Below are 26,424 nucleotides of genomic sequence, written 5' to 3' on the forward strand. Positions count from 1 at the left end.
GCTAATTTATTTTGCAAGGTTGAATTTCGTATAATCTTTTTTTATATATTTATATATATATATTCTGTTTTATTGATTTTTATTTCTTTTTTTTTTTTAATATTTGTAAAAATATTTGGTAATTAAAATAATGAAATTTTTAAGAATGAAGAAACTATTTGTCGAAACTAAAACAACTTAATAATAATTAAGAAAAATTTCCAAATATTTTTCATGATAGTATTAATTTCTTTTAATTCATTAATTTAAAATTTAAAATATAATTCTTTAGACCAGTTTCAGCGCCGCTATTCGGGTTGTGCGTGAACTAAAATCAGTCACGTGACAAGAACTGTGAAGCTAGATGTATGTGTATGATTTGCTTGGATTTTGAAGAACCACGTGTTGTATCGTGTCTCAGGAGAGCAAAAATTTGTTACAGAAGCGAATTAAAAGAAAAACTACATCGTAATATTACAATCCATCTATGGAAATTTAAAGAGGAAGACGAAATTACAAGTAACAAGAGTTGTGAAGTTACTCTACAAAGAAAGGTTAGTATTTATATGGTATACCGCTTGAAATTTTTAGAAAAGAGGGAGGAAGGATTCAAAGGTTTCACAAAAATTGATATGATTTATATATAAGATTTAATTAATCTTTTATGTGTTTTATTTATATAGATGTCTGAAAACGTTCCATCGGCTTTTTCTATGCATGCAAGACTTAAAAGCGCAAAACATGAAATAAAAATAAAAAACAAGCCTTTGTTATCAAAAGTATCTCATCAGAAATGCATTAAACAGAAATCTCAGAAGCAACCGAATAAGAAAGATAAGCGTGCCTTAAATATTTCTGTAAAAAGTAGAAATAATATCAATAAAAAAGGCAATTTAAAAATTTGTTCTTTACCTGAAAAATTGGTAAAGGTTACAAATAAATTTAAAAAATTAAATAGAATACAACAGTTAAATGAAATAAATAATGTTCAAAGTACACGTGAAAAATTAAAAGTAACAAAGAAGCAAAAGAAGAAAATTGAAAAAAAAATTTGTGAAAATGAAAGAAACACTATTATTGAAACAACAATTGAAACAATATTAAGGAAGAATGATGAGAAAGAAAATAATGACAACCATTCAAATGACATAGAATCAGATAAAAATATGTTAATTGAACAGTCAAATATAACTTATTTTGGTAACCCCAATCCTATTTTAACGAGTCAAAAATTATTTCAGTGGCTAGTACATCCTTTGAATGTAAAAGATTTTTTTATGTAAGTTTAAATTAAGTATAATTATATATATATTTGTTATTTTATGTGTATGTTATTGAATATTGATGGTTTTATTTTAAGAAAACATTGGGAGAGGAATCCAATACATATAAAAAGAAAGATATCTGATTATTACAAGTGGATCGTATCGACAAGTATATTGGACAAAATATTGAGAGATAATCATATTTTATTCACCAAAAATATTGACATTACTTCGTATGTCAATGGAGTAAGAGAGACTCATAATCCTCCTGGTCGTGCTCTACCAAGTGTTGTTTGGGATTATTATTTAAACGATTGCTCTGTGAGAATGTTAAATCCTCAGACATTTATACCTCAGTTGCATGCACTCAATGGTAAGAAAAAAAAACATTGTAATTGTACTCTTATAAAAATATTGTATTATTATTTTTTTAATTTATAAGACATATTTTACAGCTACCCTTCAAGAATTGTTTGGCTGTTTTGTTGGTGCTAATTTGTATCTCACACCACCCAATAGTCAAGGCTTTGCACCTCATTACGATGACATTGAAGCATTTATATTGCAAATTGAGGGCAAAAAAAGGTGGAGGCTATATATGCCTCCTAATGAGAATGAATATTTGCCAAGATATTCGTCTAAAAATTTCGATCAATCGGAAATCGGGGAGCCTATGCTGGATACTATTGTCAGCGCTGGGGATATGTTATATTTACCGCGGGGAACCATCCACCAAGGAACGACTATCGACGATTCTCATAGTTTGCACGTCACGTTAAGTGTATATCAAAAAAACAGTTGGTGCGACTTGCTTGAGAAACTCCTTCCGCAGACTTTGAAACGAGCAGTCAACATTGACAGTCGTTTTCGCGAAGGATTGCCTTTGGAATATTTGCGATACACTGGCATTGCACATAGCACGAATACAACAGAACAAAAAATAGCTTTCAAAGAGCAAATTAAGGATTTGATAACTAATTTGATAAATTACATCGATGTAGACAGCGCGGCTGATTTGATGGCTAAAGATCACATTCACGACTTTCTACCTCCATTTCTCAATAACGACGAACAAAAATGTTCAGTGATGGAAGACGGCGAGATTATGACTAGCAACGGAATCGTTAAAAATCGCACGGACATAACGCTTGAGACACAAATACGATTGTTGAGAATGCACTGTATAAGGTAACAAAAGTCATAATTTAAAAAATGAAAGATATCTAACGGTAAGATGATATTTGACATAACTTTGTTTTATTATATTAGATTAATAGAAGAAGATGGAATATATAGGATATACTACTCCACCGAAAATTCGTAAGAATATCACGAATACGAGCCGCAATTTTTAGAAATTGATGCAGAGTTTGTTCCTAGCATTCAAAAAATAATAACATCCTATCCTAACTTTATATACGTAAAGGAATTGCCGATTGAGAATGATGATATTAAGGTATTTAAAGATATTTATTTATATTGCGATAAAAAATATTTAAAAAAAAATTAATATAAATTGCATCTCTACTTTATAGGTTCAAATAGTGAAAGATCTTTGGGAAAAAAGTCTAGTCATAACACATACTGCTTTATGTTTGAGTTAATTTTATTACAAAACAAGTCACACAAGAAAAACTATAAAAGAAAATATATATTTTATATATTTTCTGATTTTTGACGTGAGAAAATTAACAATAACTCTAGAAAACATATATCAGTAAATTTTGAAAATAAAAAATTACACATTACGACAGTTAAGCATAATGATACTGATAGCACAATATCAGTCACATATAATTAGATATGATTCATAATATATTTTACAATGTGTAAAATGCTTATTATTTTATTTCTCTTAATACATATATATATATATATATATATATATATATAATTTTAAATTATATGTTCTGAGTTAACAATTTTCACGTTCCGAGCCTGAGCTTATCCCGTTTCTCCTGCGCGTCATGATCTCTCTTTCTTCCCAAAACAAATTCAACATATTCTAGATAGCCATCGTTGTTTAAATCATCCTCTGCCAATACTTTATCTATTAGCTCTAAAATAGATTAAATAATTAGATTAAGAACTGCTTTTATTACATACTTGTAAAAAGCATTAGTGCAACATATACATATATATAGGCATATATACTTATATATTATTTCCTAATACTGTCATATATATATATCAAAATTTTATTCAAACATACCTACAATCCAGTCCAAGTCTTGCTCCGATTGCGTCTCGCTTTCTTCGTGTAATGTATGTTGAAGAGCGTGAAAAATTTCTAGTCCATCTAATTTCGTATTATTGTCGACATCGTGAATTCTATAATTCAAGAATTTATTAGCAATCATAAATTCATAATTTTTCGGATATAAGTGAGGCAATTCCGATATCCCAAACGTACTGAAAATAGTAGAATTCTATTTCTTGTTCCGTCATCTTTGAAAAGTCGAGTTCATCGGCCATGGGACCTATGTCCTCCTTTAGATGCCTAAAATCGTGGGATAAAGTCACGGATTCTTAAATATTAAATTTAAAATTTAATGATTTTTCGATTTATTTAACGATCGACAGGCTACATCAAAAAGATTTAACTTAATTTTAGAAATTCTACGAGAAGATGCAAAATTCTTACTGAGAAATAAATTTTTGTATAGAAATATGTGTGTACAAACATTAGCATACGGATGCAACTTGAGATACACGGTACAGAGCAAGGTTTTTCTTGGCAATTTAGCTTTGAAAAATATATGATAAACGTCATATGCCAAGTACATATTCTGCGCTTTAGCAGTGCAGATTTGATAAGCGTAATTTTCATATTTTGCTTTGAGGAAATTATATTTCTTATGAAACTCTTTAATAAATATTCCTTACATAGCTAAGATACGCGAGAGTCGTATTTTTTACAATATTTGGCTTCTGAAAATTATTAATAAATAAGATATAAATTTGTCTCAAGTCTTTATCTAGCGGTCATCAATTTGAAAATTTTTATTTAAAAAATTCTTATTTTTCTTTATCAAAAAATTCGCTCCATCGCATTGCATCTTATTTTTCTAATTACAAATATTAGGATTTTAATGCAATTCTCTCTGCATTTTAGCTGTAAAACGAAAATTAATAAAAAATAATACAAGTAAATAGGAAAATTAATAAATTAACAAAGCATTTTACAAATCTGTAATTGACTATTTCTTTTCATTAGTTTCATCTGTCGATCTTTAAATATAATTTATAGTCATAACATATTTTTTAAAATTAGTTTAAATAAATTATCTAAGATTATTGATACTTTAAATATAATTTTATAAACATATAAATGAAGACGTTAGTTTTTTATTTAAAATGATATTAATTTATTTAGAGATTTAATTGTTTTTTAGATTGCTTTTCAACTTACGTTGCATCGTGAAGAAGCTCGGAATCCTGCGTTAATTTGATTTCATTTTGCGGTGTATAATGATGATGAGATATGCTACTCTTAGGATGATGCGGTCCACGAAAGCCAGTTACTAGGCCGAGCCATAAATTAATTAAAAGTATCATCTTCATTTTGCTATCTGGAATAAATTAACGTATGTAAATTAATAATATTTCTGTCTTCATTATATTATATTAGATAAATTACACAAAGAGAATTTTCTCTTAGGATGTACTTTGAAAATCATGAAACAATCATGATACAATATGGTATTAGAAGAATTTTATCAGTTTGTTCTGATTGATATTTATTACAATAAAAAATATTAAAATGTTATTAATATTTTTTATTGCGGTGAATATTAATCAGAGAAACTGATAAAATTCTTCCATATTGTCCCAGGATTATCATGATTTTCGGTGTAAATTCTAAGAGAAAATACTCTCCGTGTAGTAGCTTATTTGAAAAATTAAAATGATCTAATAACACATGAGAGTCTTACAGCGAGCTTAAAAAAATTTGCAAATTGAAATGAAACTATGACATTAGTTTACGAATCGCATTGATTTATTTGGCGGTGGTTTGTACACGATCGAACGTAGTTTAGAAAGAACGATGACAGGCGCTCCGCGACATTCCGAGCGGTGCCCATTGACAATGGGACCTGCTGGGACATGTTCATCGGGTGTGTCGCCGTGGTAGAGTGCCTGCTTCTTCTAAGGGTCGAACACCCCGTCGGTCAGCGACAGATGGGCGGTAGAGGGGGTCCCGGTAATTATTATGCGATTACCCACAAGCCCATTGATTTAGATTGGACCCCGGGGGGCGTGATCGTGGGCCCGTCCCGATTTGTTACAAGACCGTGCTCGAAAACTCAAATTGTACTCGATGTACATGTAGTATATGTTCAGTGAACTTTTGCGGATAAGAGATTTATATCTTCAAAATATTGCGCAGTTTTTTATTATTTTTATTATTACACTGAAAACAAATTTGTTAACTTGACTAAATCATTGTTGTGAATGATTGAACATATAAAGATATTTAAATTAAATATAATATATTAAATTCAATAAAATGTGTGTGTTTGACTTCAATGTGTTCAAACATATGTTCAATTAACAAAATAATAATTTAGTTTACAACTTTGTTCAGTGTACTATTAATCGCGAATTGAAGAACACTCTTTAGTTGTTTTTCTCACATATATTTTACATATATTATTGCTAAAAGAATATTAAAAATTCAGACTTTATTATGACAATATAACAAACGATACTATATTTACATTGTCTGCAAGCAATGGTCAACAATGAATTTTCGACGTAACACCATTGTATATATATTTACAAAAACGCGGAGAGCAAATAGTGACATAGGTGTTAAAAGACGCACGAGACCGACACGAATACTGGGTACTTAGGAATCAATTTTATATAGGTTTATAGTCTCGAAGCGAGAATGCATATGTTGAGAGGGAGAAAATCCCCGAAGGGTTCTCGATGCGCGAGAGAAGACCCCCTCGAGGGTCCCATCGCGCCCCAATTCGAACACCCTTCGTGCCCGTCTGCGTGTGTCTCTGTCTCTCTCCGCGCGGTGTCGAAAGCTATAAATAATTTATATCATTTGGTCCATTCAACGGGGAGAGCCCATATGTACCTGTGTCGCCTTACAGGGGACCTGCACCCACTCGACATTCTCCTTTGCATCGTCGGGGACCAGGAAGAATCTCCCGCTGTATATATCGGGTGCACGGATAAGCTCACGGATTTGACACTAATGGATCGACCATGGTGCGACGTGTCGCCGACAGAGATTGGCCACGTAGGTGCTAATGAGATCTCGCGCGATGACGTGAACGTGATACACATATTTTGCATTTTTCCTCGTAAGTTTGTTTTATTTATCTATTTATGATTCTCTCCTTCTTTCAAAAGCGCGCACAGAAAAAAAAGGAATCCTTGATTCAAGTATATTTTTATTCTTGAACGCTATTTGATGGATTTAAGCATAGAATGCTCTTTGTAATCACAAATTTTCATTTGCCTTAATAATAAATAAGTTTGTGTGAAGTATATTTTATCCTCAAGATATATTCTTGTTTTAAAAATCGCATATGGTAAAAACAAACTTAGTCACATTTGAATTATTAAAATTGTTATATATATTTGAAAGTACCGCTTAAATGTATCCTTTATCCAAAATTATTTATATTCGGCGCTATTATAAGGATAAAATCTACTTGAATCAAGGCATATTTGCATTCTTTCAAGGATACTGTTTTTTCTGTGCGGGTGAAAAAATCAATGAAAAGGAAATTCATTTATATAAACTATAAATGGTTTTATTCACCGTACAATGATATGCATATTTTTTAATATTTCTTAATGATGTTTTGGTAATATACTTGATTACACAAATATTTGAGTTTATAAGTTTTCTGAAGGAATTTTTCGAAAGGACTAATTTAGAAAAAAAAAGATTATTAATCGATCTGTATCTTTAAAACAATTAAATTTTCTTGTTTGAGTAGCAATGATTGGTATATTATATGTATTTTCAGTATGCATTAAATATATAATGTATGTTATATTAATATATTTATTTATAAAATAGAAATATTTACGAAAGTTAAATTTTTCACCACATTATGAATTGTTGATGTGAAATGGGTAATTCACATTTGTTCATTAATTAAAAATTTACATGAAAAATTTAATTAAATGAATGAAAAATAAATATTTCAAATAGGCATTTGTCATCACAGATTTTAAGTGATCGATTAAAATAATTAATTCTCTTGATACGGACAGTGTAAAATATTTGAATATATATTTCACGAATTTGTATTAATTTATTTCTTACAATTTAAATCGCTTAAATCTGTTTCTATTTAATTTTAATTAAACTTATATTGGTTTTGCAAATTAGTAAAACGTTAAAAAATTAAAGATGATTTCTTTGGAAATAAATGCATATTTGTTTTGTCTTTTTAAATTATTTTCTTTATGACTTATTTGTAATATAATATTCGCAATTAATACAATCAGTATAATATTTGAATATATTAATCAATACAATTTTAAAGACGCCAAATAAGAATTATTTTAACAACACATTTCAAACAAAAATTTTGAATATTTTATTTAAAGTTATTTTAATTAATAATATATTATAAATTATTATGTATGTATTATTATATTTGTATACATTTCAAATAAATATTTTCTATGCATTTTTTAAGCATCTATATATATATTATCGTTAGAGAAAAAAAATATACATATATAACACATATAATAAATTGTTAAATAATATTTCTTATTAAAGACAAAACATGCATGCACTAAGCTGTCCGTGAATGACGATTTTAAATATAGTCTGCATTTGAAATATGCTCACAATTGTTATAATATACCGACCATTGTTATATTTGTATCGTGCACCTTTATCTGCGATAAGTTATCTGTTACTAGTGAAACCAGGCATATGTCTCTGTGTAATATAATATTGTATGCAAAATTGCATCGATTGTTTCTACGAGATCGCAAAAGCCAGAGCATTTTCGTGCTCCTCGATAGCAATTTTGAGCGATTCCCCGCGGGAACGTTCTTCGATCGTGACTATCGGCGGATATCTCTTATCTCGAAAGCGAGAGGGTGATCATCCCCTGCTAGATGGAGCAGCAGGTTAGACTGCCGTATAACCCTAGACCGTAATTTCAGAGCCCGCAGCTTTGTTGTTGCGAAATGTCGAGGCGCAAACGACGCAAATTCACTTATTTTTTACCTGCCTTAAACGCTCCGTGATGACCGATTGATCCGATCGGCGACGGATTTGACTGTTCGATCCACCCTTCGTGTTCTAGGATCCCCCGTTCGTGGTTTTCTCGACCCTGTCGCTCACGACTTGGTCGGCGAGAACGCGCGACGTCGCTTATCGACGTTTTTCCATTTGGAGTTTGCGTGTTGAACGAGTTGCTCCGAACGAGCGACCGCTCTCTTTGAGCGGGCTCTCGTTTCGTTTTCCTCCAAATCCATGCGAAAAGTCGGCTAATTTGATTATCCCGCTTCTTTTGCCGAATAAGCGCGTGTGGATTCAATTCGTGTCCGACTCTTATATCTGTTATTTGAGGAAACCTTAAAAACCTTTTGGAATTTTTCGGGAATCTCTTTTCTCCTTCCTGAAAGACATCGGATAATTCTCCTGGAATTTTATCGGACTCAAACAATTTTGATCTTTTCGAAGATATTGTTGCTTTTATTTCGCGCGAACAATCGTTAAACATGCTTTCATTTTGTCTGGAAGCTTAAATAGAAATATTTCAAAAATTCTTAGAAACTTGTAATTTTTACGTTTTAAATGTGTATATATTTATTTATTTATTTATTCATTGAATGTTTACATATGCGGGGATAATTTATAATATGGAAGACCGATTTTCTGCATGCAGAACTTTCATTTTGGCTACGCGGAATAAAGGATCTATCAAACTACAAGTAGTACAAACAAACATATCTCCGCCGTAAAATTACGACGGCGATATTTCTATTCTACTACTGTAAATTGAATAGACTATCGATTATACATATATGTGTATCACTGCCGTGATTTTGTGGTGGGAATATTTCTGTTTGTACTATTTGTAGTTTAATAGACCCTTTATTTTGCGTGTAGTATTAAAACTGAAAGTTCTACATGCAGAAAATCGGTCTTTTATATTGTATGAATTATTTCTGCGTATGACACAAACATTTAATGAATGTATTTTTGTAATTTAAAATATACCGCAATATTCATACATTCGTGCAATAGAGAATAATCACAATGTTTATTAATACCGTTTATTATTTGTTGCCGCGAAAATCGAAAACGCAGTTTTATGTGAAGAATTTCATACTATACAGATTGCGTCGTAACTTTGATTTTTCCTATTATTCCCCTATTATACTCCGTTAACAAATCTTGATCTCTATTAGAGCTTGACATTATGTATTTTAATATAATACATGTCCTATCGATTTTTATCTGTTGACGAAGCTCCGGGCAAATATTTGGTTTGAAAATCTGTTTTGGATTGTCTATCTGGATGAATATTCATTTTTCCTATGAACCTCTACCAGTTACCTATATATCGCACATGCGTGTTCGCTATGAGAGATATTGGACATCGGTTCAGATCTGTCCCTCAAAATCGTTGTCGTCATAACTAAATCGCGGGACGATGCGAGTTTAAGAGCATTCTATTGCGAGACCAATTCGATCGCGGTTACAAATTCGAGTTGACCGGAACAGAGTTTTTGAGGACCCAATGCGCGACAGAGAAAGAGAAGAAGAGGGATGAAATGGGGATGAAGAGAGAATGGATGCGGAAAGCGAGAGAGAGAGAAAGTGAAGAAGATGAGAGAAGAACGGAGGGTGTGCGTGTTTGAAGATCGAAGAGGGACGGAGGATAAACTGCGACGGGCGACATAGGGAGGAATGAGGCAAAGGACGAGCAGGTAAGAGAGAGAGAGAGAGAGAGGGCGAGTGGGATAGTGCGCGGATGGGTCTCCCGTTGCCATGACAACCACCCCGTAGCCTAAAGCTATGCTTTTATTGATTCCAAGCCGCAAACAATGTGCAGGAGTGGATGTTTCGCTCTGTTCTCTCTCTATCCGTCTGGATAGTGAGGTATTAACGCACCCCGAAATACCGATACCCATGGGCACGTGCCCCAGAAAAGCGGGGCCGGTTCGTTCTCTCCCTACCCCCTAGGATTTCCTCTCTCTCTCTCCTTTTCCTCCCCCTCGGCTTTCAACCCCTCTCGCTCTGCTGGAGTGCCCTGCGATTAATTCAGCAGTCTCTCGATATGCACAGTTCGCCGTTGCATTAAAATACGCGGACTTCAAAGCGCGCTCGCCGACTATGACACGTCAAAGGTTACGTCGGACTGCATCTTCTCCCCCAATTTTTCGAACTGCATTTTGCATCGCGCAGTCCACCATCTTCGCGTGTGTGGGATATCACAGATTCTTCATCGTCTTATTTTTCGCGCTGAACATGGGATCTCGCGAAAATCTCCTTTTTGCGCTAAAGCATGTTTTGTGCTTAAATGTTATTTGTAACTGATACAAGTATCTCGATTATAAATTATACGGAGAGCTTAGTTTCGTACGATCTGCAGCTACGGAATTAATGCATGGCTATAAAAAAGACATCGTAATAAATTAATATTTTAATGCATATAAATATATCCCTGATTGAATCGAACACAACAAAGACTGCGGATAAATCGGTTGGACTCGATTGAAATTAACGTCAACAGCTGCGGTGCAGAAGAAGAGAATCGATTGAAAGATATTCCTTTCTCTCGCTCTCTCGAAGGCTATCTTTTGAAAATCGAATCAATAACAATGAGCAAAACTAGCCATGCGAAAGTCAGATCGCGATTGAGTTTTCTACTCGATTACTACGAAGAAAGGACCACCCATCGCGATTTCTCCATGAACAGTTTACCACCCACGGATGCGTTTCAATTGCACGATATTCCGAGCGGACTTTTCAACGATTCTCGGAATGTCATATCGAGTCGAATATATTTTCGATAATTATATTATAGCTTTTATTCCTTTTCTTTGTATTTAGTCATTTTTTGAACCTACCCATATTTCTTAGCGTATGTGTTTGCTGTTATCTAAGTAAAATTATATAGATGACATTTTGACGTCATATTAGCTTTATATAGATAATAAAAATGTATGTATTATCTATATCTGCATCTTTGATGAAAAAAAAGTGTTATCTTTACTAAATTATCTAGAATAATATTCAAATAATTTGCTTTAGAGTCATGGTATAGAAAAATACTTAAATAATAGAACTTAAACAGTAAGTGATAAAAACTTAGAAATAAAAGTATAAATATAGGGATTTTTGTATCCCTTATAAGTTAATTAGATGAATTGCTAAATAATTTTATCTTTTATTTAAATATATTTAAAATCATCTCTTTATCTAAGATAAATTTACATATTTTCATCCCATCTTTAGCTAGATCATTTTAAAATCATATAAGCACAACACTGCTATTAATTATACGTTATTAGAATTTGTGACAAGAAATTGCAAGTTGCAATAACAGTTGAATATCGATAAAAATGATAATTTTCATAATTTTTATATACTTCAAATTTTTTGAAGAATCGGATGAAGATAAGATTATTTTCAAATTAAATATACATTTTTATATATTTATAGAGATAGTGGGCTTGTCTCTTGCGTGCGTAAAATTGATTTATAAAACTCGCTGAACGATTATTAAAAATGATTTCAGAAATGACTGCATATCACTTACAAGAAGTAAGAATATGTCATATTTCATAATATTCAAATTTGTGCTTTATACTGTGTAGAAAGCAGAACATTCTGTCGAACAGATTTCCCATTGTAATTTTAACTTCTCGTTATCCTTTCTCGAAGCGAGAATCTGTCTTCGCGAAAATTCCAGTTATCATTGCTCGAAGTAAAGGTTGTTTAAGTTTAACTAACGACTTACAATTCAATTAGGAGAGATTAAAGTACTCGTTGATGAGAGATGTTCTTCTAGTAATTATAAACTGAATAACGCACGTTTACTTAATTAATATATTATTTATGAATTAAGCTTCCATAGATACATTATAATTTCTATAAAAAAAAAAAAAAAAAATGATTCCATAGAATCCTAATAAAATTTTATTCTTATTGAAACTACAAATAGCGGTGGAAAAACTGCAGAAGAAGCAATAAAGAGAGGACACAAAAAGAAATATATCAATTAATTATTATTTTATATCATTCTTCGATTATGTTTCGCGTTTTACGAACGTATAATTTTTTTTCACACTCGTCTGTTGAATTTCTTATCTCTAGAAGAAAAAAAAAATCGATCGATCGCCGGTCCATCTCTCTTTTCATATCGCTATTTGAATTTTTGTCGTTGGAGAAAAATATCACGCTGGTTAGCAGCCGCGTTGTTTGGCCATATATATATATATATATATATATATATATATATATACGCTCGCGCCCGAGCGCCTGTGCCCTTTTATTTATATTTTTTTCATTTTTTATTTTCACGGCAATCGCTCGATCGCAGGCGTGTCGCATTCTGACGCATGAAAATGGCCCAAAGGGATGCGCCAGCCATGATCGATGCTCCATCCGATCGGAGTCTACCGAAACTGCCCGTCAAATAATATATTCATAGCTTCCGGATGGTTGAACGCGACTCTCGGAAACCACCCCCGCGACCCTCCCGCAATCGTGTCTACTTCCCTCTACCCCCTCTCGCCAACCTGCTCGTTCATCCCCCGTTTACCTCCCCTCCGCCCCACCCCCCAATGCGCAGTCCATCCGCACGCAAATCGACTGTCGAATAATTATCGAAAATACACGCGCGGCCGGCTCGCGGCGCTTTTTTTCCCGCTCTCCCGTTCTGTCCTCTGCCTCGCGGACATACGATTAACTCTTTGAGCTTTGCCGATATGCCGCGCACGAAATATCGTCGTGTTATCTGGAGCTTTTCATGCGCCATTGCCCCGTTCCGTTCAATCTAGCGTACATCCATGTAAGGTCGCATGCACATTGACCGGTGATTAGCGCAATACCTTGTGTATACCTTCGACATTCTAACATATGCATATTCAAATAGCAAATTGCTTCGCTATCCAGCTGATACTGAAATTACTTTTTTCTGGGGGTACGTGGGGGTTTCGTGATTATATACACTTTTAACGGAGAAATCTTAATGTTTGATGAAGAAGAAAAAAATAATATAAAGTCGTTTATTTTATTCGAGCTTTTCGAGGCTCTCGTGTATTTATTTGACGTTTCTGGGGGATGTATAAGATTATGCGAATCTTGGTTAAATTTTATTAATGTGTAATGATTAGCGAGTTTACAACTATGATCCCGTTATTTATTTTAGTATTTTATTTTATTAGTTTTTATTGTTTGCTGTTATCTAAATAAAATTATATAGATGATCATCTAGATGAAACTTTAGCGTCATCTTATCTTTATATAGATAATAAGAATATGTAATATCTAGATCTGCATTTTAGATTTGGTTTAAAATCATAGCGCATACAAATATTTAAATAGTACAACTTAAGCAGTAAGCGATACAAATTTATAAATAAAAATATGAATACATATATTTTTATATCCCTTTTATAAGTTATATTTTTTGAATAACTGTGCTTATACATAAGCAGTCTTGAAAATTATCTAGATAAATTTCCATATAATTTTATATCTTTTTTATCTGGATATATTTAAAACAAAAACATCTTTACCTTATTTGAGATGAATTTATATATTTTCATCTCATCCTTATCTAGCTAATTTTGCAATTCGACGATGATTGCAATATACATGCTCATCTCTCCTTGGATTCATGCAGATTGTATCCTTAGAACGCAAATTGGATTTGTTAATGCATTCTATTAATGCACAACTAATTATCGAACATTGATAATTAGTTACACTCGACGCATACATATAGTAACTTCAAGAAAGTCGCATAATTTGTAATGTCAGTGTTAAAATTATACTGAATCTTTTTGCTATTATTTTCGAGTCAGCCTTCAAGAGAGATAAAAGCGTTTTCAGAAAAAATCAGAAGCAAACAAGATATCATGTGATTTTTTTATACGCGTATATTTTTGTGATAATCACGGCTTCGTCGTCGAGAGAGAGAGAGAGAATGAGATGTTCTCTTATAGTCTGCAGCAATTTCTCTCACCGTCAGCGTGATTGCAGACGACCGAGGCGATTTTCCGCATTTCCTCCCCGATTTTCGTGCTCCGCGATTTTCGCGTTCTGCCCTTTTCCGCTCTGAATCGGACGAAAAAAAAAAGAACGAGGGTTTCCTTCCCAATTTTCGCCACCCTGCCTTCGTTAGTTTGATCGATCATGCGCGAGTCGCGATCGAGAAACGAGAGAAAGAAGAAATAAGAATATAGAAATGATAGCGGGACAAAGATACATATGAGAAAAAAATACGAAATGCAAACAGAATTTTTCAATTAAAAAAGATAAAAAAAAAAATAAGTTCAACCGGATCGATCAATGCTAATTAAACTGGTCCCGAGTATAATTTTTTACGAAAGAAAATTAATGAAGAGACGCCAGCAAATATAATCATTATAGAACTATTTTTTTGATGATAGCGGGACAAAAATACATATGAGAAAAAAATACGAAATGCAAACAGAATTTTTTAATTAAAAAAGATAAAAAAAAAATTAGTTCAACCGGATCGATCAATGCTAATTAAACTGGTCCCGAGTATAATTTTTTACGAAAGACAATTAATGAAGAGACGACAGCAGATAATAATCGTTATAGAACTATTTTTTTTCCCAAATGATTTATGCGAAAAATTGATATCAAAGTATTATTTTAACACTTTTCATTGATATTTGATTCAATCTACAGGATTGTTTCGAACGATGCACAATCACCCTCGCTCGCTTCTTCCACATGTCATTAAACTATACCCAGCTAATTAAGCAACAACCTAACACTATGTTTCGCATCGCAATCGGTCGCAAATATTATCCACGTGACGGGCTCGCATAATTCTATCCTGGATTATTCCCGACCTGCTAAATGATAGAAATATCGTTACGCCTTTCTCGCGCCCTCCCTTTTTCTTTTTTTCTTCGCTAAACACACGTAAGAGGGAGGAGACACGCGGGAATGGGATAAAGCTGTAAAGCAACCCTCCTCTTTTTAACCCGTTCTCGCTTTCCCGTTTTTTCGCATCGGCTGTTTCTATCCAACTTAACGGCGGTGACGGCCGCAGCACGACGACGAGGCACACACAGGACACCTAAGTGCAAAATTATTTTAAAAATATTTTCTTTACCGCGTTAGCCTGAAAGCTGACCCGATATGCGTGCGCCGGACCTGGGGCAAAAAGAATTGGAAATGCCGCACGGCGGTTTTTCGACTTGCCGCGGTTTTCAGACCCTTTCCTTTCCTTTCCTTCTTGCCGCACGATGGCGACTACGATTACTTCGCTAGTATGTGCCTGCGTTCGAGGACCCTGCCTCTTAAGTTCGTCATCTTCGCGGTTGGCTAACGAACCCCGAGGGGTTCTGAATATATGTTCGCCTACTCAAAACTATATCGTAATCATTAAAACTGCGAAATTGATTAAAGAACACGTAAGAACCGTGTTTTATTCGAGTTACCAAGCGTATCAAATTTTTAACATTTTTATGCAATTTTAATACTTAAACAAGATAAAATCATTTTTATTACGAAACTGAACTTTTGATTGATAAATAAATAAATAAATATATATATATATATTAAATACTAATATATATATTAAATATATATATATATTATATATATATATTATATTTACTCTAATATATATATATATATATATATATATTAAATAATATATATATATAATTAATATAATAAAAATACACACACTATAAATATATATATATATATATATATTTATATATTTATTTATTTATAGTGTGTGTATTTTTATAAATGAAATCTATGTATATTTTTTACATCTATCTTCTTTTAAAGAGCAATAAAATAAGTATTCGTGAAAAGAAAAGTACTTTATGGAAAAATTGAAAGAGTTAGAATTAGATTAAAATTACAATGTGCGATCGTTGGATCGATTTTTCAAGAAGCTTAGGATATATACGAATCATCGTTCCTAAAATTCGGTTCCAGTTGTAGAGGAGAGCACATCTCCTCTCTGTTATCGCGAATTTTATTACATAATTTTCCTTTGGTAACGGTTATTTGGGAAATATCGGCAAATTTTACGTACATTATTTGGTATAATAAGTGACTTTTCCATTAGGCGAGAAGTAGATTTCGATGAGCGCACACTTGCACACAGCTTTACATTTTACCTATACGTCCTTTACACACCTTTTCCATCCCATGTACTTTTAAACCATCCTCTCTCACCGAGCGCCGTACCACTTCGATGCTTTTTACGCGGTGCTTTTCTCTTATTTTGAACCTCTCCCTTGGCCTGGCCAAGAGTTTCCAGTCAGCGTTACGTAGAAAACGTTGAACTTGTTCGAGAGCTTTTTCTCTCCCTCGGAAAAGAAGTGGCGCGGAGCGAGGATGGAAGGAATGGACGGAAAATGTCAAACAAATTTATTGCGTCTTCCTCATATAAAATGTCGTGACATTGTTGTCTTTCCATCTGAAATAATACATCATAATAATTGCTGAATGCGCAAAAGAGAAAATCTTAGAAACTGCATTCGCGATCGCATTCTTAACACTCCATGTAATGCAATTGACAATTGTTTATTCGCAAATTATTTTCTTAATTTTTTGACACTTTTTAACCTATATATATATATATGTCTATGTATGCGAGTTATTATAAATTTATAGACATATAGATTTATATTAATAGACATATAGGCATATATTAAAAAAAAAAAAAATATATATATATATATTAAAATGTGCAAAATATATCCATTTTACAGATATTAAATTACAATGCAATAAAATACAATATAATAAGAAATGTTTATCAATACTGTATACAATACATCTAAAAGAATTTGCATTGAAGAAATTACGTATTCAACGATTGTCTTAACTGTTTTATATATTTAATAATTTTAATTACACATATATTTAATATGTGTGTGTAAAATAGCAATTAAAAAAAGTTGTCAGTACATGAATTTTTATTCAATTTATTATTTTAATATATTTCTCCGCTCAAGAGAGGAAGAAGAAACTCTCATTTTCTCTCACGCATACACATTCATCAGCGAGTCTACTCAGCCTGATCAAAATATCTTCGTCGAATACTTAATTACTTCGATCTCACTATCTTGTAGATGGCTTGCTCTAACAGCCATGTACATTATATACAAGGAAGACTTATGATGGGGTTCCAATTTGCCGCGGGGCGCCGTCAGGCTGCGTTTAACAACTTTTTAATGGAGGCTTGGCGACCATCGTCAGCCTCGGCCGCCAACGTTGAAACGTTAATTCTAACGGGTGTCATTCTGAAAATAAGTTACTCCGTCTCATCTCGTGAATGGAGGAAACGCGTTTTTTTGGTCGTTTTTTTTTTTTCGTTGAGAAAAACACGTGAGGAGACCGTTAAAATTAAATGTCATATTAAAAACACTACTGTCATATCATTGTTAATTGTGATATATGTACTTATAAATGAAATATAAAAGCGAAAATTTTAATATATTAAAATATTAGCTTGGATAGCTTTTAATATTTTGTAGAATAACTTATATAGTTTGAATCAAATGCAAAATATTGTTTATATGTTTTTAATCCAAAAGAATACAGTTTTATAGTACTCGGAATTTGAATATAATTGCATTTATATTTATTCTGCTTTCAACTCTTGTTTTCATAGTATTATAACACAAATGTCTTCTTTGTCTATCTCTATATTATTAAAATTATATTTATAAATCTTACATAATTGTACGAGCTTAATATGCATATACAATTGCTTGCGAATACAATCGGTAAATATTACTTCTTAATTGTGTTGTCACGTAAACACAATCGCAAATTTCTATTTTCATAGTATTATTATAATACAACCGTCCTCTTTGTCTATCTCTACATTATTAAAATTACATTATAAATCTTATATAATTGCATGGTATCTTAACATGCATATACAATTGCTTGCGAATACAATTGGTAAGCATTACTTTTTAATTGTCTCGTCACATAACGCAAAGTTTCACACATCTAAATTATAAATCAATTAATATTATATAACATTCACTTTGATTTATGAAATAATTGAAATATTAATATTTTATGATTTATATTAATATATAAAAATTATAGAAAACTATTATATACATAGATATAGAATGAAAACATTAAATTAATATAAATTTTAATTAATTCTTCTCCATTATCCAATGAGCTCGGTGTAATAAGCTTCATAAAGATAATATATAATAATAATATTTTAATCAAATATTATACTATTACCCTACAACGTATCGGAATGAAAAATCCTGGCATTATAACTTTTTAATTTTCCTACATTGCTCCCGATGTTCACATATACATATATCCCGGGAGTAGAGCCGCTTAACACAAACGTATATATTAACAGCCTTTATTAATTAATCGTCATATTTGACGAATAAGTCTCCGAAAAACAAAAAAAGTTCAACTATACACGAATCGCGGTATGAAATTCGCGATAATAATAATTAACCGGCGCACGGTTCTCCGGAGTTACTACTTCGTATATAGCTGGTGTCCATGATTGCACGCGTCGAACGGTGCGATCGATTTTTCGCGCGCGTGCACGCACGCATCTCTAAACGCACGCGCTAAACTTTCTCGCACGTATACATATACATATACACGCGCTCACACACACACACACACATCCACGTTCGCCCGAGCCATCGCTCTGGGGCCCTCGCAGAATCTCGCTCAACCCCGACTCTCTCTCTCTCTCTCTCTCTCTCACCCACCCCTCGACAATTCTCCATCCCTGATAAGCGTCCGCGAGCACCCCCTTTTCCCTACTACCCCCTCGTCGTCTCGTTCTCTTCACCCCGTACCTCTCTCACCCTGAAACCGTCCTCTCGGCACGAACATCCCTCTCGCCTCGTCCTCTCACCCTGCTTTTCGACCCCCTTCAACCCTCGTCCGCCCGTTCTCCATCTAACCTAGCGCAGCATCCGCGTTCTGGAGCTGCTCTCGCAGCTCTCGTAATCGCATTTGACGTCGCTACGTTTTTGTTTCAGAGCAGTACGTGACGCTTCCGCCCGTGAGGGCTCTTGGCAAAACACGCAAGGGAGGAAAAAAGAAGAAGAAGACGCCGGATGGAGAGGGAGAGAAATAATGTGTATATCTACGTGTATATAGACGTGTCTATGTGCGAGATAAGGAGAGGAAGCGCGAAAGAGCAGAGAGAAGCAGGTAAGGAGGAGGAAAACGACGCGCGAACATCCTGAGGGTGGTAGGAGAGAGAGAGAGAGAGAGAGCTAGTAGATAAGTCGGGGGTGAACGTCGAGGATCGAGAGATCGAACGGGGAGGCTGACCCCCTTGATCATCTCCCGACTTGGACGACGATGACGACGACGAGGCAGCGTTCCGAGGAAGGAACTCTATCTTGTGTTGTTTTTAAGGACCGTAATTTTTGCCGATATTTCTTGCCATCGTTTATTCTCTTTGCTAGCGACGCCGTTCCGCGCTCTCTTTCTCGACCGATTCTGTATATCCTAAGGTGGGGTATTTGATGATGGAAAATTCGATCTCTTATATAAAGCAACGAGAAAGAAATATTTCAGTTATGAATGAAAATTAGGAAAGTATAATGGAGATACAGTTGGGATCGTGAGATATCTAAAAACGTTACCCCGTCTGATATTTATGTTATGAATTCTATTAAAGAAGATATTAATAAATAAAATATTAAATTAATGAGAAGAAAGTATTAAGGATAATGAATGGAGAACAAAATTTTGTCTTTAAGTATCACATATTTAATTTTACATTTTTTGGCTTTGACAAAATTTAACAATCCTCTTCGAATAAAGTTGTTGACATTCTTTTCGAATCAAGCAATTCTGGATATATCCAACACATTGATATAAATAAATATAAAATTTATTTACATAAATATTATACTAAATTTTATCTATATACGTTTGTGTGTATAGAAATACACGGTATTCGAAGAAAGTTTTAAAGCGATACAACTGAGTAAAATTATATACCTCTGAAAAGAATTACACTCGGCAATTAACCGATCACACCTACGGTCGCTTTATACACGTGACAGACGGGGTAACGTTTAAATCAGACAAAAGTCTCCCTTACGCACAAGTCGGCCGACACGTGCTTGCCAATTTGTTGGCCGCACGTGTCATCGGCGAAAACCACGTCAAAATATTGCGCTTGATCTGAATAGGCCAATTACTAGGCTCCGTAACCAAAAATACGCCCATCTATGCGGCGGAGATTTTCTTGAAATGGGCATCGTTTTAACTTCGCCCTTAGCGCGCATTTCTCTGTGACCGTGTCATCGAATTGTGCACGCGCCATTTTCACACGAAATATTCGTTTAAAATTATCTTTGCTGAATTTTTCCTTATTGCCATAGAAGCTTTAATCATAAGCTTTTGGGGAACAACGCGAATCCGGGCGAAGTGTGCAAACACCAACGAATTCGAAGTCGCGGCCTTTGTCGGGCGTCGCATAAAAGGGGAAATTTCGCGCGCGAAAGCTTGGCAATTCCGCCTCTTTCAATTCCTCCAAAACAGAACGCCCATGGCGCGTGTCGACACTCTTCCGAAGGTTGTAATTTTCTCTCGACAATGCCTAAAATTCAGGCAAAGCGGGCCAATTCAAGACCGAACGAGGTCCCTTTGAGGTTTCTTTCATTGTCGATGCAATAATTCGCTTTAATGGTTTCGTCCCGTTCGTTCCCATGACTCGCCGTGTATTTTTTCTCGCTGTTTCTTAATACATTCCGTTTTTTGTTTGCCTCGTAACTTGCGACAAATTCTAGTACCCTGGAAAATAATGAGAAAGACTCGCGAAACGTGAAAAGATTCAGTTTCAATTACAATGCATGCTAGCTTAATTTTCTATTAAATAATCGATTGTTTTATTGAATTTGTTTGGTGTATATTTTTGATTGAATTCTTTTTTTTCTTTTAAATAATTTTTAGACTCTAACTATGAAATTATTTTTCTATACCTTCTTGAAATTTTCCGTGAAATTATTCTTTTTTGCTACCTTAATTTTTGCAAACTTTTATTACGAGGCCACGCATTCTAGAGTTGATAAAAGTTTAACAATATCCGATTTTCACTTGTGATCCTTTATGGTAAGAGATATCGTGAAAGATTCGTAACTAAATTAAAAAAAAGGGATAATATAGTTATTATCTCCTTTTATAATTTCGTTATGTATTTTTCGCGATCTCTTTTATTTTAATAGTTTCATGAAATTATAAGAATCTTATTTATACAATATTTTCAAACCAATGTTTTATTATCAAATTTTTTTTACAATTTTTAATTTAGTATATACATACTTCTAACATTACTTACACTATGTTTAAAATTTTTCAAAATCAAAATTAGATAAAATTTTCATTATTTTATTTTATTTACAGCTGAAAAAGTGTGACAAATTCCTTCAATTTTTAATGTTATATAATTTTTTAATTGTGCCATGGTTCAAATATTCACAATATTTGCTCATGTATCGAAAATACATGCACAGAGAATGTAAATCGTAATGCGATGCAACGATTTGTGTAGTGTAAAGGATATAGGGAGAAGATGGACGGAGGTAAAGTACTCGATAATTTCATCTCTTCATAATGCAGGCGTGCATCTCGTTGCACGCGAATGACCGCTCTGGCGCCGACGAATTCCACGTGGATTTCTATGTAACGTCAAACCACTGTTTGTATACGACCGCCGTCTGATCGATCTAATTCGCAAAGGGTAGATCATTGAGATTAGATTAGATTTTATGGTGCGCCAGTCTCGTCGCACGGACCATATGCAGGTTATACACTTTGTAAGGGTAGTTGGCGGCACCCCGATGACTTGCAAGTGGAATTAAAAATGAAGAACGTAGGTTCCGTATGCGAGTTATAATAAATTTTTAAATTATGCAGTGTATTTCAAAGTCGATAGGTATAATTTATTCGAGTTAGAAAGAAGAGACAGATAAAGCTTCTGAGGAAACAGCATCAGAAATGTCATCGACAGAGGTTTGTAATTTATATTTGGAAGTTTATAATATCTATCTTCTTATATGCAAATTATAAATATATATTCAAATATATATATGAGATGCTTTTGATATAATAGTGGATGGTGATCAACAGAAAATATACATTTTCTTTATTTTATCGAGATAGTTTTGACTTTGTCTAAAACTGTGAATAGCGATATAAATTTAATAAAAATAATAATACAAATAAATTCTTTATATTTTGTGATATATTCTTAATAGAAATCTCAAAATAACTGTTTGAAATCTTATACTAGTGACGGCGACAATCGTGTTTTGCCCAGATGGGCAAACCACCCACTAATTTTACGTCTGATATATACACACATACAGTTATAACTACAAAGATATATAGCTCTACGTAATATTTTACCATATGATATGTTTCTAATACATATATTTATATCCATTTATGGATTTTCGGAAAAATATTATGGGGTGGAAACATGTGAAAGATTGTTTATAATTGCAAAATACAATAATATATACAATAATAATACATATAAAAAAATATGTAGGTATATGTAAAATTTATTATAGTATATTTGTAACATTTTTTGCATATATTGCATCTTTAGCAGCGCGCGTGTGATAAGTCGCGAACTGGAATATGCATTACTTCATTTCTGACATTTTAATTTTCATTAGTATTTGGATGGGATGTTATGCAAATTAGTGTAACAATATGTAAATGACGATAATAATATAGTGCTGTGAAAAAATGATATAAAAGATACGCATACAACTCTAAAAATTAAATTATACTTATAAATAAAAAACAGATTTTAATATTCCTGCATGAGTCATTTAATACGAAATGAATTAAAAATCAGAATATGCACGTTACAGATTTGTTCATGTACAGAAGTTTATTATATATATATATATATATATATATATATATATATATACTTTATTTCATTTACTATTATTTATTATATAAACTTCACACAAATGACAAAAATACTTTGATTTTTGAATCACTTAGTACAGTGAATTCTTTTACTTAGAATGTGTAATTTTTTAATTATTAGAAATTCATATATATTTATAATTTGCATATTAAGCTAAATACAAATCATAATTATATGTTTAATTTTTAAAGACTTATAAGCTGCAATAAGTTTGTTTCAGTGTTATATTGATAATAATTAGATACTGTTAAAGAGAAATCGAGTTTCTTTTATCACTTTAATTGCAAGTAACAATATAATCCAAATTCTTCATTTTTCTCTTTCTTGCATTAATTTTTTCGTATTTCTTGAAGAAATTTTGTATTAATAAAATTTTCCTTTTTTTGAAGGAAGAAATTAAAAATTTAATTAGTTTTTATGCTCACAGTATCTAATGTTAAGAAATAATTTATTGATCAATTTTGCTGACAACGATTGAGAATGTTGTTGCGAAAATGATCGGAGATATATGTTTGTTAATATACGTCTGTTTTAATCTGAAGTATATACTTTAATGCAGGAACTTTTTGATCGTTTCTTACAGTCGGATAGTTTATTCGTGGCTAGTGTGACAGATTTCGACCACGCCCTGCCGATATGGTACCCCCTTGTCCAGCTACCCTTGGATTCACTGACGACGTATCGAAAATTTGCTGGCTTTGATCTGCACGCGGCGACTTTTCTGGCACCGCATGTTGTCATCGTTTTTGTCGGCATCAATCTTTAATGAAGGTATTCAAATTTGTAATGATATGTCATTTAGTTAGGAAAAATATTAGAACATTTAAAAAGCATATATATATATATATATATATGGAGAGAGAGAGAGAGAGAGGGAGAGAAATTAATTACCTACACGCGACTTCAACTTTTATTTGCTACTATTTTTAATATTATCACACAATTATATTTTATATCGTTTTTTTAAATTAAAATTTTTTGGAAAATGCCACATATAAATTAGTGTATTATGTTTTATATTTCTTTCATTCGTCAAAATTACATATATGTAAGATTGACACCATTTTGATAAGTGTAGATTTTGATGCAAACTGACTGATAAAAATATTTTCTACATTAATTTGCGACAGTGCAAATTAAATTCACTGTCATTAAAACAATTTTATACACATTTGCGTTAAATATATTTTTTTGCTTTTTGCAATTATTTTGCAGTTTGTTATAATTGAAGGTATAATTATATATAATAAAATATATAGAGACGCAACTTTTTTAAATGCTACTTTTTTAGTTAAACATTTTCAGACATTTTTTTTCCATTTACAACATTTCTGCACTTTTCTTTCCAAATCGTTTATCCTGTTGTTTATCCTGTTTCGACTAGGACGCGTAGTTGTTGGTGGCCCAGTTTTCGGACAGCCAGCAAATTGACTTTTGCCAGTTCAATGAAAACGGCAGCGGCCGAGGCCTTTGAAAGCGCGCCGCGTAACTTCTGAGACGTCGATGCTCTTCGAATGAGCTCTCGAAACTTTACATTTCTTCGTCGTGCTCTCTTTTTCGCCGCTCCGTTCGATCTCGCGCGGAAGCTCATCGATCTCCCTCGGCGCGGTCGAGAGGAAATCCTCTCTTTCCCTCGATGTCTCGCTGGAGCCGCCTCAAAGAGGGCGCAAGCACGAAGAACTCTCGCGGAAAATCGAAGAGCGAGGGACGAGCTCTCTCTCTCTCTCTCTGGATCTGACGCGCATATTCCTTTCCGCGTCGCGAGGAAAGAAAATGTGCGCTGCGAGAAAAAAGGAAGAAGAGAAAAATAATAAAAAAAAAGGAAATGAAAAATAAAATACGCGCGCGGAAAATAGAAAAGAGATAAGCACAAAACATACAAAGGAGCGCGCGCACGAGACGGTGGGGAACTTAAAAATGATATCCACCGTGAGACAAAGTGAGGGTAGCTTGGCGCAAAGAAAGCCAGAAATGAAAAATGGAAATGCTGACAGCTATGGCGATGCAAATCGCGAAGGGATGCCGGAACGAGAGCGAACGCACGAGCGGAATAGATGATCCATGCTATTCAGTATAATTGGCGCGTAAGAGTTTTATGGATACTTTCTTTCATTAAAGGTTTCCTCTATCTATCGATGTAAAGTCAAGTACCTACAATTAAAGCGATTTTTTACAAAACAGCTCGACGTATCGATATCTCTTATTCTATTGTAAATTTATTAATTATATATATATATATATATATATTGCGTTATGAATATCATTAAAACGTCTAAAAATGTTTAAGCTCGGTAATATACAATTTTAGAGACACCTTGTTCTTTGAAATCTAGAAATACTAGAAATAATTGATTCCGACTTTTTTCTCGATAACCAGAGATCTGGTGTACATCGAAAGGATTCAGAAGAATTTGAGGAATGAAATTAGAGAACTTTACGGGGTGTTACAAAGCCAATCAGCCAAAACGCGAATGGGCGATCTCGACGAAATCTGAAAAAAAGGGAAGAAATCAAGAAACGCAATCTACCGCGTTCCTATACACACACACACACACACATAAAAAAAAAAAGTGAAACGTGCGAGGGACCGACGAGAGAAAGAGAGTATACGAGTCTCGAAATTACAAAGCCTCCGAAAAAGCCAGGCGCGAGATACACAAAGACATTTAGCGCCGGGCCGAATGCATCTCACGGCGCAAACGATGCACCACCGCGACGCGGCACGCAGGTGAGTCACACAGGCGTGGGTGTACATTACAATCAAATCCCGAAAAAGGGGGAAAAGAATTAAAAAAGCTATCTGCCGCGAGATAATAAAAACGAAGACGAGAGCCGCGGTAGAAGAGGAACAGAGATGAAGCTAACAGAGAGAGTGATAGAGAGAGCAAAATAGCGTTTCATAGAACAAGAGGAACGCGAGAGAGAAGGAAGCGACTATTTAGATAGAGAAAGAGAGAAAGAGATGGAGAGAACGACGATGACGAGGAACCTAACCCACACCGGGGTGGGTGGCGAAAGAG

At 33.4% G+C, this 26,424-nt stretch overlaps 3 protein-coding genes across 6 annotated transcripts; 2 read left to right on the forward strand and 1 right to left on the reverse strand.

Annotated features, from left to right (window-relative positions):
* Positions 1-189: 189 nt before the first annotated feature.
* NO66 (Bifunctional lysine-specific demethylase and histidyl-hydroxylase NO66) lies at positions 190-3,393 on the forward strand. The gene is made up of 6 exons (XM_029315183.2): positions 190-533; positions 663-1,258; positions 1,340-1,617; positions 1,700-2,432; positions 2,514-2,700; positions 2,780-3,393. The coding sequence occupies exons 1-5, from the start codon at positions 348-350 to the stop codon at positions 2,566-2,568; spliced, it is 1,848 nt and encodes a 615-aa protein (XP_029171016.2). The 5' UTR covers positions 190-347; the 3' UTR covers positions 2,569-2,700; positions 2,780-3,393.
* On the reverse strand, positions 3,075-8,627 carry LOC114940486 (multiple coagulation factor deficiency protein 2 homolog). Of its 2 annotated transcripts, none has more exons than XM_029315187.2 (5): positions 8,471-8,627; positions 4,657-4,816; positions 3,658-3,744; positions 3,457-3,575; positions 3,075-3,303 (listed from the first exon to the last, which is right to left on the reverse strand). In XM_029315187.2, exons 2-5 carry the CDS (start codon positions 4,806-4,808, stop codon positions 3,170-3,172), a joined length of 492 nt encoding a protein of 163 aa, XP_029171020.1. In that variant the 5' UTR covers positions 4,809-4,816; positions 8,471-8,627; the 3' UTR covers positions 3,075-3,169. The 2 variants fall into 2 exon arrangements, with proteins under 2 accessions (XP_029171020.1, XP_029171021.1); XM_029315188.2 differs by having other exon boundaries at positions 8,467-8,627.
* On the forward strand, positions 6,323-25,596 carry LOC114940487 (uncharacterized). 3 transcript variants are annotated; one of them, XR_003821460.2, is made up of 4 exons: positions 6,323-6,565; positions 19,476-19,650; positions 23,988-24,175; positions 24,789-25,596. XR_003821460.2 is itself a non-coding variant. In XM_085487017.1 (3 exons), the coding sequence occupies exons 1-2, from the start codon at positions 22,453-22,455 to the stop codon at positions 24,168-24,170; spliced, it is 198 nt and encodes a 65-aa protein (XP_085343143.1). In that variant the 5' UTR covers positions 21,875-22,452; the 3' UTR covers positions 24,171-24,175; positions 24,789-25,596. The 3 variants fall into 3 exon arrangements, 2 of the variants coding, with proteins under 2 accessions (XP_029171022.1, XP_085343143.1); XM_085487017.1 differs by lacking the exons at positions 6,323-6,565; positions 19,476-19,650 and adding an exon at positions 21,875-22,467; XM_029315189.2 differs by lacking the exons at positions 23,988-24,175; positions 24,789-25,596 and having other exon boundaries at positions 19,476-21,350.
* The last annotated feature ends 828 nt before the right edge of the window (positions 25,597-26,424 follow it).

Source organism: Nylanderia fulva, unplaced genomic scaffold (assembly GCF_048542155.1).
Source record: "Nylanderia fulva isolate GAGA-0341 unplaced genomic scaffold, ASM4854215v1 Scaffold5, whole genome shotgun sequence".
NCBI classification, from domain to species: domain Eukaryota; kingdom Metazoa; phylum Arthropoda; class Insecta; order Hymenoptera; family Formicidae; genus Nylanderia; species Nylanderia fulva.

What these genes read in the sequence shown, in the direction of transcription:
- NO66 (XM_029315183.2), top strand. Translation starts at nt 348, where the DNA reads ATGTGTATGATTTGCTTGGATTTTGAAGAACCACGTGTTGTATCGTGT. An exon ending in AAGTTACTCTACAAAGAAAG is followed by an intron (nt 534 to 662) that starts GTTAGTATTTAT and finishes TTATTTATATAG; the next exon opens with ATGTCTGAAAACGTTCCATC. An exon ending in TTGAGAATGCACTGTATAAG is followed by an intron (nt 2,433 to 2,513) that starts GTAACAAAAGTC and finishes TTATTATATTAG; the next exon opens with ATTAATAGAAGAAGATGGAA.
- LOC114940486 (XM_029315187.2), bottom strand. Translation starts at nt 4,808, where the DNA reads ATGAAGATGATACTTTTAATTAATTTATGGCTCGGCCTAGTAACTGGC. An exon ending in GAGCTTCTTCACGATGCAAC is followed by an intron (nt 3,745 to 4,656) that starts GTAAGTTGAAAA and finishes CCACGATTTTAG; the next exon opens with GCATCTAAAGGAGGACATAG. An exon ending in AGACTTGGACTGGATTGTAG is followed by an intron (nt 3,304 to 3,456) that starts GTATGTTTGAAT and finishes AATCTATTTTAG; the next exon opens with AGCTAATAGATAAAGTATTG.
- LOC114940487 (XM_029315189.2), top strand. Translation starts at nt 6,331, where the DNA reads ATGTACCTGTGTCGCCTTACAGGGGACCTGCACCCACTCGACATTCTC. An exon ending in CATATTTTGCATTTTTCCTC is followed by an intron (nt 6,566 to 19,475) that starts GTAAGTTTGTTT and finishes TTTTTGTTTCAG; the next exon opens with AGCAGTACGTGACGCTTCCG.